Source organism: Raphanus sativus, chromosome 9, assembly GCF_000801105.2.
Source record: "Raphanus sativus cultivar WK10039 chromosome 9, ASM80110v3, whole genome shotgun sequence".
NCBI lineage: Eukaryota > Viridiplantae > Streptophyta > Magnoliopsida > Brassicales > Brassicaceae > Raphanus > Raphanus sativus.
The window spans coordinates 21,039,944-21,054,189 of NC_079519.1; the positions used below are offsets into that span (position 1 = coordinate 21,039,944).

Genomic DNA, 14,246 nt, shown 5'->3' on the forward strand with positions numbered 1-14,246 from the left:
TTACAATTAATTATACATCATATTTAGGATTTTCAAATATTTTTTGTTTATCGTTTTAATATTTAGTTTTCTTTATATCTCATCATTATTTCAGATTTATTTTTATAAATTCAAGTTTTACACATAAATTTAAATGAAGAAAAATTTTATATTATTTTAAAATTAAAACTATACAAACAGAATATTACAAAAGAAACGTGATACAAATCTTTTTTAATAGGTACTTGACAACAAAAATTATGACACACATTTAAATATTACAACGATACTAATGATCTGGTAAATATGCTTTGCAACCTCCAAAATTTCTAAAATATCATACAAACAAATTTTGTATAACAGAAAATTGAGCATTACGGAAATAATTTTAGGGAATAATGTTGATCATGCATTTTCATCACATTTGATGTTAAATCAGCATTTTCACAGCGTTGATAATGCATAAAAACAAAAACAAAAAAAAATCAACATTTTCGTTTTTTTTTTGTTTTATGGATTGGTAGACTCTTATAATCGTTTTTATTTTTACTTATAAATAATTTATAAAGCATTATTATTTAACAAAATATTTGAAAAGATCATATCAAAATAATTATCTATATATATTTAGAATTTTCAGAGAGGTTTGTTCAATTTTTATTATATTGGATGTCACCAGTATTCCAGTCCCAAACTTAGTAGTGGCGATGGACACTTGCTTATTGACGTTGAATTAGTGTACGCAAACAAAACGATCGAAACAAGTCATCGAAAACTCAACTCCGTGAAGACGTTGCTTATTGACGTTGTACCTTTCTCAGATTGGGACATGCTTCCAGTGAAAGCAGGAGTGTTAGGTAAAGGAATGGTGATAGTCTCACTGCCTAGCCAAACTATTACTGAGCTCATGGTTGGTCTCTTCCCTGCATTCTCTTGAACACACAACAAACCAATCTGAATCAACTTTATGATCTCGTTACTCGGATTCTCTACCAAGAAAGGATCGATTATAATCTCAGGCTTTCCTTCAACCCATCTCTTCCATGCCTGAACCAAAAAGATACATGTTAGGTTTGATAAAAGAAAATGGAGAAAAGACTGATACAATGTGAAACAAGCTTACATAAGCTGCAAGTCCTTCTCCTTTGAAGCTATTGTTTTTCCCACCGTTTATGATCTCTAGAAGCACAACACCGAAGCTATATACATCAGACTTAGCTGAGATTTGCCCGTGATTCAGGTATTCAGGAGCCATATATCCACTACATATATGCAAATTAATTCATGAATGTTTCACCCAAGATTGTCTCAAAGATCCATATATGTAATAAATATGTATTTAATGTCGAGTGACGCTTGAGACAAACTAGTACTACATGTTATGGTTTCCATACTTAGAGATTCTAGTTTTGGCGCATGACTTCCTGATTTTTTTTTCTTGAAAAAGGTTGATTGATATACTCTTACCGGGTTCCAGCTATTCGTCTTGTTTCAGCTCTCGTCTCATCTTCTTCGAACAACCTTGCTGTCCCGAAATCTGCAACTTTAGGGTTCATCTCCGCATCTAAAAGGATGTTGCTTGCTTTCAAGTCTCGGTGAATAATCTTTAGCTGAGAATCTTCATGAAGATAAAGTAGACCTCGAGCAATGCCTTCTATAATTCTGAATCGCACCTCCCACGTAAGAAGTGAACGCTTCTCTTCATCTGTGGAGCTCAAAAAGCATTTTAATGCTAAGTTGCTAAAAACTGTATAAAACCTTCAGCTCTCTTTCGAAGCCTTACCGAAAATAAAGTGATCAAGACTTGAGTTGGGGACAAACTCGTAGATAAGAATCTCTTCATCTTCTTCATTACAAAATCCAAGAAGCTTAACCAAATTCTTGTGTTGGAGCCTTGTCAAGAGTGAAACCTCATTCTTAAACTCTATCTCCCCTTGTCCTGAACCTTTGGTTAATCTCTTCACAGCTATCTCTTGCCCATTTGGTAATGTCCCCTGAAACCGTTCTCAAGATCTATAATCCAAGACCAAAATCAATCAATAAATCATTATTAGGAGAACATTTATGACTACCTTATAGACCGCACCAAATCCACCTTGGCCAAGCTTATTTTCGGACGAAAAATCATTGGTTGCCATTGAAATTGTACCAAGATCAAACCGTAACATAGGTTGGCCATTAGAATCAGAGTACTCTGCAATACCAACTACAAAATAATAATAATAAGCCTTATTTTCTACATAATAAGGTTGATTGAAGCAAGACACAAGTTACAACTTACAAGTTACGTACCATTATTGTATCCGTTGTATGAGTTTTTCCTCCGAACATAGAATTTTATGAGACCAATAAATACCAACAGATTAATGAGAGTAGGAACCCCAATAATCGCAATAATTCTGCTATACCTGATGCTTCTTCCTGCAAATTATTAACCCACTTCAGTCTGGGAACCTCATTTTACAAATTTTGATTCTATGACAATGCTCTAAAGGTTATTTTCAAAAAGAAAGAAAAAGACAATGCTCTATGGGCATTTCCGTTGGTAAGTCTCTAAAGCCATCCGTATTAGAATTTAGAAGTACCACAAATATCTGAACAACTTCTATATACCAAATGGATATCTGAATATATCTAAAATATAGTTTTAAACTTACCAAACATTTTTAAAAATACTAGTTAGACCGACTATCCGAGAAAACCATACTATCCGAATATTTTTATCTAAAATATTTAAAATTAAAGTCAAATTACTCAAATATTTTTAATCCAAGATATTTAAATTTGTCTGAATTACCCTATCTATTACTATAAAGAAATGTTGGATCTCTCCTCCTGACACATCAGCTGCCACATCAGAAATTCGCTCATCTCACGTGTGACACGTGTCCAGTTAAATGAAACGCAGCGTCTTTTCTTTTGTCCTTCGTCTGGGCTTCACTTGGGCATGTCACGCTCTGTTTTGCGGCTCAGACACCATCTAGCCATACGCCCGTAGAGACGATACCGTGTTCTTCGTTTCTCTTAGATCGGCGGAGACGATATCGATCCAAATTCTGTAACGGAAGGCGTTGTGGTTTCTGCGTCTTAAATCTTATTGTCTTTAATCTAAATTCTATAAATACTGTCTTAGAAATCTTCAGATTGAGGTGCTTCAACTGAATTTTATCTCTTTCTTACAACCAACCTGCAACAATGGTGGTTAACCAAACCTTTTTCTCTGATGTTAACACCGGTCGTTGTTCCGATCAGTCGTCACGCGTCTGATGCGATTCTGGGAAACCCGAAACGTCAACAAGGGAGGAGAACTGATGGGAGTGGACATGCTCCTTCTTGATGAAAAGGTTTGTGTCCTTAGGCTCCTTCACTGTCGCTAACAATTTTAACCCCACAGCTTCTCATACAATTCGAGACCTTTTAATGTTATAAGCAGAAACACCGACGTCAAGTTCTCAGATTCATCCCATCGATTCACTTCACAGACTTTACTAAGTTTGTTGAGAGGACCGAATCAGCTGCTTCAATTCCCTTGGAGATTTTTAGGTTTCGTAAATATGCAGAGTTAATGTCTTTGGCAAATACTAATACTCAGTTAGTTACCTGGTGAGTCCCATTACTTTCATTAATCCATTATTGGAAGTGTTTCTAGATCAAGTATAACTAGACTAGACCTTCACTTTGTAGATAGCGGTTGTACGAGACATCAACATTACTTAAGAAAGAAAGTGGTAAGTGAAGTGTCATGCAGAGATTGCTTAACTAAAATATAGCCTTGCTTGCAGCTGATCGAGACAAGTTGTTCCATGGGATTCTAAAGGCAAAAGTTATGAAAGGTATTCAATGGAAGTATCAGATTAATTTGTTTTTTTGGTTCCTGCTGTTAAAATTGCATCTGAAATCTTTTTTGCTTCTGCTATGAAAGAGTATTCCACATATATAACTTGCAGGTTTAGGAAGAAACACAGTGCAAGCGAGTCAACACAAATAAGGTCAAGGATCTCATCACCAGGGCTCAGAGACATAAACTTCCTTCAACATAAAATCCAAGCCGAGAGCAGGAAGCACGTGGGAAAGAAATCTGAGGTCCACGGGCTGAAATGTTCTCACAATGATTGAGAGCTTGAATCTGCAAGCAACGTTAGTCAGCTCATATGTAACTTTAGCTGAACTGCTCTACAATTTATATGTTCCATATGCGAGACTAGAGTTAATATGGTTAGAGAAAACGCTTTGCTCTACTTTTCTTACTTTCAACAAACTGCTTTCTGACCAATTTATAACCAATTCACTATAGATACAATCCACTGACATTCAGACGTATGCTATATACAGTATCTAAGACTTGAGTCATTTGCCTTCTTTGAAGCTTATTAAGAAAACATTAGTTTGTACTTTTTTTTCTAAAAAGAAGCTATTAGTATGGAACTATCACTGACAGAAACTATTCTGAAGCTGATTGAGCATACTGCACCACCTAAGAAAACTACATGGTACCCTCATCAGAGCAGACCCTTTACTGCAGGAAGTGGAACCGCAGGCAGATGCTTAAACACGGCAAACTGACATAAGTTAAACAGCTTCCACACTGGAAGCCAGGTCTGCAATGTGAGACTTACTGGTACAGTACACTCAAAACTAAATAGATGCTGGGAACTGAAAAATAATTTTTGTTTTTGGGTAAAAATTGATGAATAATTTTTGGGGGCTGCATACGAAGTTACAATAAAAATAGTATATACTGTACAATGTTATCAAGGTATGTTCGTGCTGGGATAGGATAGTGGAGACAATTATTGAAATCACTTCAACACCAGTGTCAAGGTGATCTGCTCTGAGTTCTAAAAATTATTGCAGATATACAATACGGAGGTAAATATGCTCATTAAAAATTACAACTCACTACCGTGGTTTGAACATTTAATGTCAATTATTGAGTTGAATCGTCAGTATATATCACTAAAATAATCACCAAATAAGCAAAGAAAACATAAAATATTAATGTATGTGATCTAAGTGTATATACACAACTGAGAGATGTCAACTAATTACAAAGAAATATAAACTACAAAAACGAACCAAAACTCGAAAATGCACCGAGCAACCACATTTATTCTTTCTGCACCAAAAAACAAGAAAACAAAATAATACAAAATCATAATAGAAGAAGAGAACCTCTTAAAAAGCTTATAGAACAGGGGCTCTCTGTTGCTCAAAAAAAGAAAAAAAGAGGCTCTCTAACTTCTTTAAAAACAGTCCTTAGAAACAATTTATAATAAATGTCCGAGTATCTGATATTGTTATTCACTCACAAACCTATTCCAGTCCAAATTAACGTCTCTACAATAAGAAAAAAGAATACAAAACATTGTCTCTAACGATGGAACATCCACATAACTTCAAATAAATTTAAAACTTCATTATTAGATTATCTCTAATGTTCCATTCATAGTTTTGGGTTTGTTTGTAAAAGTTAGAATTAACCATCAAAATTTTGAAAAGTAAGCATAGATATTATGAAAAATAATTTCCCATTACTCCAAAAAGATAATAAATTCCCCATTAAGATGGCGTGATGGGAAAATAATTGACTGTATTGAACTGAAATTGTGTTTATACATTAGTCAAACAAATTCAATGTAAAAACACATATTTAAAATAGTACAATGTAAATAGATGTGTGACAAAATTAAAAACAAATTAATCATATTGATATTACAAACAATTTAAGATGATAAATTTACATATAAAATATAGAAGCCAGTTACATATTTTTATAGTCAAGTAAAAAAAAGTAGTCATTATCATTTTCATGTGAATAATTGAGAAAAGTTTTGTCTGATAAAAATAACATAACAAAATAGTTAGTGTTTATGTTATTTTAATTAATAATAAATTTATAGTTTCAACTTTTCATTATAATTTAAGATACTTTTATATTATACATTCATTCACTGCCCGCCCGTAGGGCGGGTTTCCCCTAGTAATAGATATTAGCCGGTTTCTAACATTCTTATCCTAACCGAGACCTACATATGCTCTAATTAAGAAGTATCTATAAGATAAATTAAATATAAAAATAGAGCGACAAATATGTAATAGTCTCTCTTAATTAACTTTTGAGAAATTCCTTTAGTATTTGTCAACTCTCTAGAGGATGTTATTCTAATATTGGCTAAGCCTTTAACTCAGTTGCTTTACCTTTCTTGTCAGTTATAAAGGTTCCGTTTGCCTGAGCCGGAGATCTAGGAGGTGCAGGAACCCTTGTTAAATTATCAAAAGCACCATGGAAAGCATATAGATCCCACCTGAAAACACAGCTCGGAAGACTAACCTCGCCTCCTTGTCTTCCCCAAAACTGTTTCTTAAAATATGTCACACACTTTTCCAAACATATCTTGCACTCTCGGGAAGTTATGTCGGGCGTGCATTGCATCAGCATGTATACATTTGGATACTCCGTGAACTCGGCTTCTACAGCACTATAGTACTTAAGTATGGAGGAGGTTTCAGCTTCCGTGGCATCCTCGAGGGTCCGATTAACCGTTGCTTCCCACTGTTGTCTGAAAAGCGTCATGTCCTTCGATGACTCGATACTAAGTGCATTTGGATATATCGCAGAAGGTTCAAGCTCAAGGTTCCCCAAAGTTGAGTGGTTTGAGGAACTTACAAGACAAGAAACATGGTCTCCATCGTCATTGTCCCACTTGAACGAATCCATGCGGTTTGGACAACCAGTTTCTATCTCCTGTGTCACTTTTTCGACACAACTGATACAGTCTTGTCGATTGTAGCCTCTTTGGCAGAGGACAAGAGCGTGAACTGAGTTAGGACTTTTACCGAGTGAGGCGTTGTAGAATCCGCCGTTGGCGACGACTTTTGAGGCTAGAGTGGAGAAGAGATCGTGGCGATTCTGAAAGTAGCTGCTGTTACCGTTGATGAAGCTTCCGCTACACGTGACGGCGTTAACGACGTCGAGGTTTTGAAGGACAATAAGAAGAGAAGAAGAGAGGAACATTATCAAAGCAGGGTTGCGACGACCCATTATTTAAAATAGTGAAAGAAGAAAAAAAAAATTCAGAAGAAGAGTGTTTCTCTTTCTCGTTAAGAAGCAATTGATTTAAGAGCTTTGTTATATTTATAGGTGAGATCAGAGAACGTTGCTTGACGGGCACAGACTAAGAAAATGTGTATTGGTTGATTTACAAACACGGTAAACTGCGACCTAATATTTCAAAATTGACCTAAGTACTATTGAAAAATTATACTTTAGAATTATATATACGGAGTTCTCTTTTGCCGTCAAACCATTATCACTATTAGAAGCTGTTATAATATATGAAAACGTTAGGAACCGAAACAAATGTAAGTAAATGTTTCCGCTAAATGTTTAAGAAACAAGCAAAGTAATAAGAAACTAGGTAATACCTCGTGCCTTGCACGGAATGAAATTATTGATTTTGTTATCTTTTTAATAGGCATGAGTATTCAGGTATCTGTCGGTTCTTTCGGATATCGGATTCTCAGGTTTGAAAATTAAGTCTCGTTCGGGTATTACAAAATTCTGAGTCGGGTTCGAGTCGAGTCCTCCCAGGTTCTAGTGGGTTCGGTTTTGATGTAAAAAAACCTTAAAATAACCGAATAAATAATATATCTGAAATTGGTTCATACTCAAAGTAACTATATTACCTGATTCGGTTCGGATATTTTGTATCCAAACTTCCCAAATATACCAAAATAACTAAAATTACTCATTAGACACGGTTTTTGAGTATTTCTATGCAAACTATCATATTTTATCTTAAAATACACAAAAATAATTAATATATTTAATTCATAATTTTGATTTTATTTTAAAAATAATTATACATATAATTATAAATAATATTTTTAAATATCTATTTACATTTTGGAAATTTTCGGGTACTCATTCAGTTCTCTGTTCGGATCGGGTTGAGTATCGGTTCTTCGGATACATCAGTTTAGGAACCATTCAGTTATTTACCCAGTGTCTGATCCAGTTCGGGACCCTGATTTTTGGTTCGGTTTCGAGTCGGTTTTTCAGTTCCGGATATTTTGTTCAGTCCTATTTTTAAGATAAAAAGACATTTATCTGTTTAATCTGGATATTTGTTCGGTATTACGTTATTTTTATAACCTCCTAAAATATAAATACCATCCTAAATCCATATTTATTTTGTTTTGTTCGGTTAAAATGATCGAGGTTTTTTATTTTTCGGTGATAAACCTAAAACTATTATATTTGTTTGGCTTCGTGTTATATGAATTTTCGACAGTTCTTATGTCGAATCAATGGTTTCATTTTTAAGTTTCTAAATGCTTGTAAAATCAAATAAAATCTAAAAATAGTTTAAGAAAATGACATCCAATATTATTTATATTGTTTGTACAAAAAATGTTGGTGACATTTTAAGATTTTGTATTTTACATAAGATAATCTAATATTATTTTTGTTGTTTGAACTTAAACATAATATAAAAATTTGTATATTTATACTCATAGAAATTTTTTTATTGAGTTTAAAAATGTATATTTTGATTAATGTTAATGTGAGTATCCGCATAGCATGTTTCCCATGTCTTCTCGATCTGATCTTGCATCAGGTCTTTCATGTGATCTTATGATCATCTAAAACGGTAAACAAAACACATTAAATTTAAATAATCACATACGAAAACATCATTAGAAGTTAACCACTTACCTTTAACTTCAATTGTTTTAGAAAACTCTCAGTGCAATCAGCTTCCCAAAAAATCTCGTGTAGTTACTCTCGCTCAGGCCATAAGTCATCCATGGACACGACCATAAAATATGGTTTAGAGTTATATTCCCATCATCATCATCATCATCATTCTCACCAACATGTCTCCTCCTCTCAATCTTGTCAAGTTCCTCTAAAGAACCCAACAATAAAGTGTTATCTTCATGAATCCGAGAACAGCTTTGAAAGAGACCTCCATGAATTGTGTAGATGCTATCTGATATCACAGTTGTCAAAGGTAACATTTTGAAACAATCTATACACTTGGAGTATAGCATTGCACCCTATTCATCACTGTATATGTCACATGTCTCTTTTCAAGAAACCAAGTTAGATACAAAACTTTTAATTTCTTAAACATTTTCACTCGAGCATTTTAGTTATGCGAATCTTAATGATTTTTTTTAATAAAGTAGTTGTAAAAAGAGATTAAATAATTTCAATTCACTATTACAAAATATTAAAAATGTATGAACCAAAAGAGCTTATTGAAAAATAGAATGCAAACACATTAAAATGTCTCGATTGTAGTTAAAAAAAATTAGTGTGTGAACGCATTAAATGTTAAACGATTGTGAAGGCGACACGTCAGCATATTCTAAAAATATAGTGTGAAAGCATTAATTACGAATGCTTCTCTTTTAATATATAGGGGATTCCATGTAATTCTCGTACCAATAAACTGCATGTAATTCCAGTAAACAGCATGTTACAATAAAAACTCTATAATTTAATAATGTTGATATTTGATAATTTACAAAGTTATTAATTTACATAAATATTCATTTTTTAGATTTATCTATTTAAAATTTTGTTTTATGTAAAAGAAAAAAATAAATTTTATTTTATGGCACATGTATTTTTGTAACTCTTACGACACATGTTAATTTTAAAGATAAAGGTAATGTTTTATGTTGTTATTATTTGATTACTGGATGTATAGAAAATATGTATCGTATATATAAATGCATTTAAGTGTAAAATGAAAAAAATAACATCAACATATTCAAAAATACTAAAAATAAAGATAGACTTCATTGTATATAAAATTATTTAATATATTGTTTATTTATATAAATTTTATATACATTAATTATTAAAAATTATATTGAACCATATAATTTTTTTTCAAAATAATCATCTTATTACCATATCGAATTGTGTCATGTTTTACATTGGCCCACCTTGGGATATTTAAAACTTATTAATTTATCGTATTTATTAATTTATAAAGTTTCGTATATAGTTTGAAACTTGACACAAAAAAAATAAATAATATAATCCATAATAAACCTTTGAAAAGTAAAAGGCATACCTAGTAACTAAACATGCATGAACCACACTAAAATCAGTTTGGATCACTTTGATTATCTTTCGGTTTAGTTCAGTATGAATCTTTTATTCAGAACCTTAAATTATCTAAAAATTTATCGGATCCAGTTCAATTATGATTATTTTTGTATGTAAGCTATCCAAAGTACCTCAAAAATTAAATTTCCCATACAACAAATATTTGAATTACCAACCACTTCTTCTCTCACGAAGTGATGATTTCCTGAACTCTCATCTCCCCGCACTTTTAGACTCCGTCGATTGTTTTTAGGGTCACCGATATCTGTTGGTGGCTCTGTCTCCTTCTTTATTTCTTCTTCAATCATATAATTCTACAGAAAAGTATCAACAAAAAATTTGTGATTGCAACACCAAAACAAAAGCATAGATCTATGTTTCTATAACATTTTTTCATTTCTCTATTGCAGATTACCCAATTATTTTATCGGGTTTCAGTTTTTGCTGAGTCCTTGTCAATTCCAACATGTACTGTTAGTTTCCGATGGTTATCATCAAATTGTGATGACTATTAGATGTTTGAAACAAATACTCACGGATTTGTTATGGAAACACCGCCCACCAATAAAATCACTATGGATTCAATAAATGGAAGAAGATCTAGACACAAGAAGAAGATATTTGATGTCGACCACCAAAATTTTATATTTTGATACAATATTTGTGGTACAAAAATATATTTCTGAAATCATGGAATGCATCATCGAGGAAGCGACAATATATTTTTGAAATTATGGAATGCATCATCGAGGAAGCGACAATATGAATTTAATGATATAGTCTTTTTGGTATATGGTGATATTTTTATAATCTTTGAAAATTGACATTTTTAATCACTTCTTATGGTTGAATCAATATATTGAATTCTGAACCAAATAATTTATCGATTTAAACTGAAATAAGGTCAATTAAATACAACAAAAATAATTGATGTCATAAAGTTGATACTTTATTAATAAAGACGTCTTGAGAAAATCATTTCTAAAATTATTCCTTGTGATCCATTATTTTTCTCATCATTTTAGTTCCTCATCTTTTTCTGACTGAAAAAAAAACTAAAAGGAATCTGTGAGAGACTTTGAAGATCAAAAGGAATTTGTTCCTTATTTGTTGTTTTCATTATTGTTTGGATCCTTATTGTATATATATTTGTGTAGTTTGTTCACCATCAAATTAATTAATAAATTTGATTATGTGTTATATTTAGAAAACGAGGAATGATAAACTATTCAGAGAAAAAGACAGGGGATCCTTTAAAAATTGTCCGACATACTGAATCAGAATGTCATACTTAGTTCGAAGGAAATAGTAAACAAGAGGAACAAACAGTGAGACAAATCCCTGAGCAGATAACAAATTTTAAGAGATGCTTGATAGATGATTCATAGACACATAATTCACTCATGGTTATATATGGACATGGAAAACTTCAGGAGGAACAACTTAACTATTGGGAGTAAGAAATCTGCAACAAAGAATCTCACCACTTCACTCAGAGCTTGTGATTCTATTATAGATAATAGAGTGCATGTTTCAACTGTCGGCGTATCAGGCTTTTGGCACTGATTGTAAAGAGCATGGCCCAACTTCTTTACTGAATTAGTTGAGCTGCAGAAGCTGAAACGCAGATTTTCAGATTTCTCTTTTTAAGATTTTTCAATTGTTTTTATTCCTCGATCTGAGAATGTATTGTCTGATTCATTAGCTAAGATAGCGAGATCCTTTCATAGAAACATATACTACATTGTTTGTTTACTCCGATTTGGATTTTCAAACCACCTCAAACTTAAGTAATAAATCAGCCATTTGACGTAAAAAAAATTAATAAATTTCGGTTGAAAAAAACAAATATTAGAATTACTCTTATGTACTTTGTTTAATCGTCTATTTAAAAAAAAACAATCTAAATGTTTTAATAATAAGAAACCGTTCAAAGATTCTTGCCGTAGGCCGTAGCAGCGTTTATTTTTAGTCTTCAGCAGCATGATCTTCAGCAGCATGACTGAATAAGAGAAGAACAATGACGTTTTTGGACGTGTCTTTAGGATAACAGAAAGTCTCTTACTTGCCACATACGTCACTGTTTATTTGGTAAAATGCGTACTGTTTTTCTAACAAAGTTTTCTTTTTTAAGAATTATGGGATGATACGGGTTTTTACCATCAGACTAATTCCTTGATAATGATAAAGGTGCGTTAAGTTTCTTATTCACCCAGTTATTTAATAAGGCATATATTATTGTGATTTGCAAAATTATAATATTTAATTAACTTCAGATTAAAGATTTTCAAAAGCTCCCACATGAAAACTATATAACAATAGAAAATCCATATATTACGTACTTTGTTAACCCGTCAAAGATTTTTTACAAATAAATTTCTATTTATTTATGTCAGAAAAATCTATTTATATTTTTTCAAAAAAAAATCAATTTATTTAAAACCAAACAAAAGCTTTTGATAATAAGGCGTCTACTCAGCACTTTTTCCTATTTTGAAGAGGAAAAGGTCAATTAATTAAACCCAAAAGTGTTAAAATTAGTTAAATCCCCACTAAATTCTTCTCTCCAAACAACTTAAGTATAAATTGACTGAATCATATTAATTTCAAAAAGTAACGGGAAGAAAAAGTAAATTAATTATTATTGTCACTTTTTGTGAAAGAAATGGAAATTTTAATTGTTTAATGTTTTCAAATTTTGGATAATATAAACAAGAAAGCATAGTTTTAAAATTGTATTAAAGCAGCTCCGAAAGGTTATTATTATCACTTGAACTTCACAATTTTAAAGATCGCCCAAGAATCAGTAGCCAATAACGGAAACAAGTCAATTTTGCAATGGAAATAACTAATAGTGCTTACTTTTTTAAATGCTGATTTATTATATGATATTACAATTATGATATGAGAAAAAATTATATAGTAGATTCGACAATCGACAATATTATCTATCTTATGAGATCTACGCCTAGCTGCATTACCTGAGCTGTCCTATAAAAATTCACGTCTGACTAGTTTAACTTGCACCATGTTGTAAATCTCTTGTCAGTCTTTTTCCGTAATATGCATAATTGTTTAATAAACCGCTCTCTCCAGGATTTGAAACATGGATTTCTTATAATCTGCAAAAAAATACATAGTCTGAGTTTCGAACCCAGATTTAGTGTAGAAACCTTTAAACCTTAATCATTAGGCTACAATATTTCCACACCATAAAGCTTACTTAGAAATGATCATTTGCAAAACATGTGTGAGGGGAGCTATTTCATAGCAAATATGTGTTGCAGTTCACACTGGGTTGCGATTTCATCGCAAAATTTGCAAAAAAAAAGAGTTTCTTGCATTTGCGAAAGAACACAAATTTAGGAAAAAATAAGCAAATTTTCCGAAGAAATTTAGAGAGAGTGAAAACAATGTTCTTTTGAAATAGACAGGTTAACCGCATTGTCTCTTACAAATTTGCGAAGAAAATGCAAAGCTAATTTTTTTCTTTCAAATTGGACAATTTTGTCTTTTTTTTGAGCAACTTGGACAATTTTGTCATATAACCCTTTTTAAGTTTTTGTCACAAAAATAGTTCTCAAAAAATAAAATTACCAAAATAGCTCATTTCAGTTTCAAAATTTTTAATTTTAATTTTTATTTTTAAAAATTTGAATTCATCTCTAAAACCCCCATCACTTAACTCTAAACCATAAAATTTAGATTAGTTAATCTAAAGGCTATAAATACATATTTACCAATTTAATAAAATCTCTTTTGGTCATTTTACTCTTTAAAAAACTACTTTTGTGAAAATAAATTAAAAAGACTATCTAAGGGAATTTCTCTTTCAAATTTCATCTGAAAAAGAACGTTCTCCGAAAAATCAAATATTTCTCTTGTAGTGAGCTACTTATCTTTTGCATGGCCAACAAACGGCACAAAATAAATCTGCCTGAATGGTGATTTTCTAGCGTGAAGGTAACTTAATCTCTCCCTTTATTTAATCAGTATAACTCTGCTTTTCTAGAGACGATGGCTAATTTTAGAAGAACAAAACTCTTGATTCACCGGTGTGAGACGAGGCGGCGGCAACAAGTAGAGCAACAATTGAAAGCGTAATGAGATGATGACTCAACCAGAGCCTGAACCAATG

At 32.0% G+C, this 14,246-nt stretch overlaps 1 protein-coding gene across 1 annotated transcript; it reads right to left on the reverse strand.

Annotated features, from left to right (window-relative positions):
* Positions 1 to 633: 633 nt before the first annotated feature.
* On the reverse strand, positions 634 to 7,140 carry LOC108824939 (putative cysteine-rich receptor-like protein kinase 39). Its single transcript, XM_056994212.1, has 7 exons — positions 6,178 to 7,140; positions 2,272 to 2,400; positions 2,052 to 2,185; positions 1,763 to 1,973; positions 1,447 to 1,684; positions 1,103 to 1,241; positions 634 to 1,026 (listed from the first exon to the last, which is right to left on the reverse strand). Exons 1-7 carry the CDS (start codon positions 7,019 to 7,021, stop codon positions 745 to 747), a joined length of 1,977 nt encoding a protein of 658 aa, XP_056850192.1. The 5' UTR covers positions 7,022 to 7,140; the 3' UTR covers positions 634 to 744.
* Positions 7,141 to 14,246: the final 7,106 nt, after the last annotated feature.

Bases quoted from the DNA above. Each gene is read 5' to 3' on its own strand.
- LOC108824939 (XM_056994212.1), bottom strand. From the start codon at position 7,021: ATGGGTCGTCGCAACCCTGCTTTGATAATGTTCCTCTCTTCTTCTCTT. The intron at 2,186-2,271 runs GTACGTAACTTG...ATTATTTTGTAG, and splicing joins ATACAACGGATACAATAATG to TTGGTATTGCAGAGTACTCT. The intron at 1,685-1,762 runs GTAAGGCTTCGA...TGAGCTCCACAG, and splicing joins TCTTGATCACTTTATTTTCG to ATGAAGAGAAGCGTTCACTT.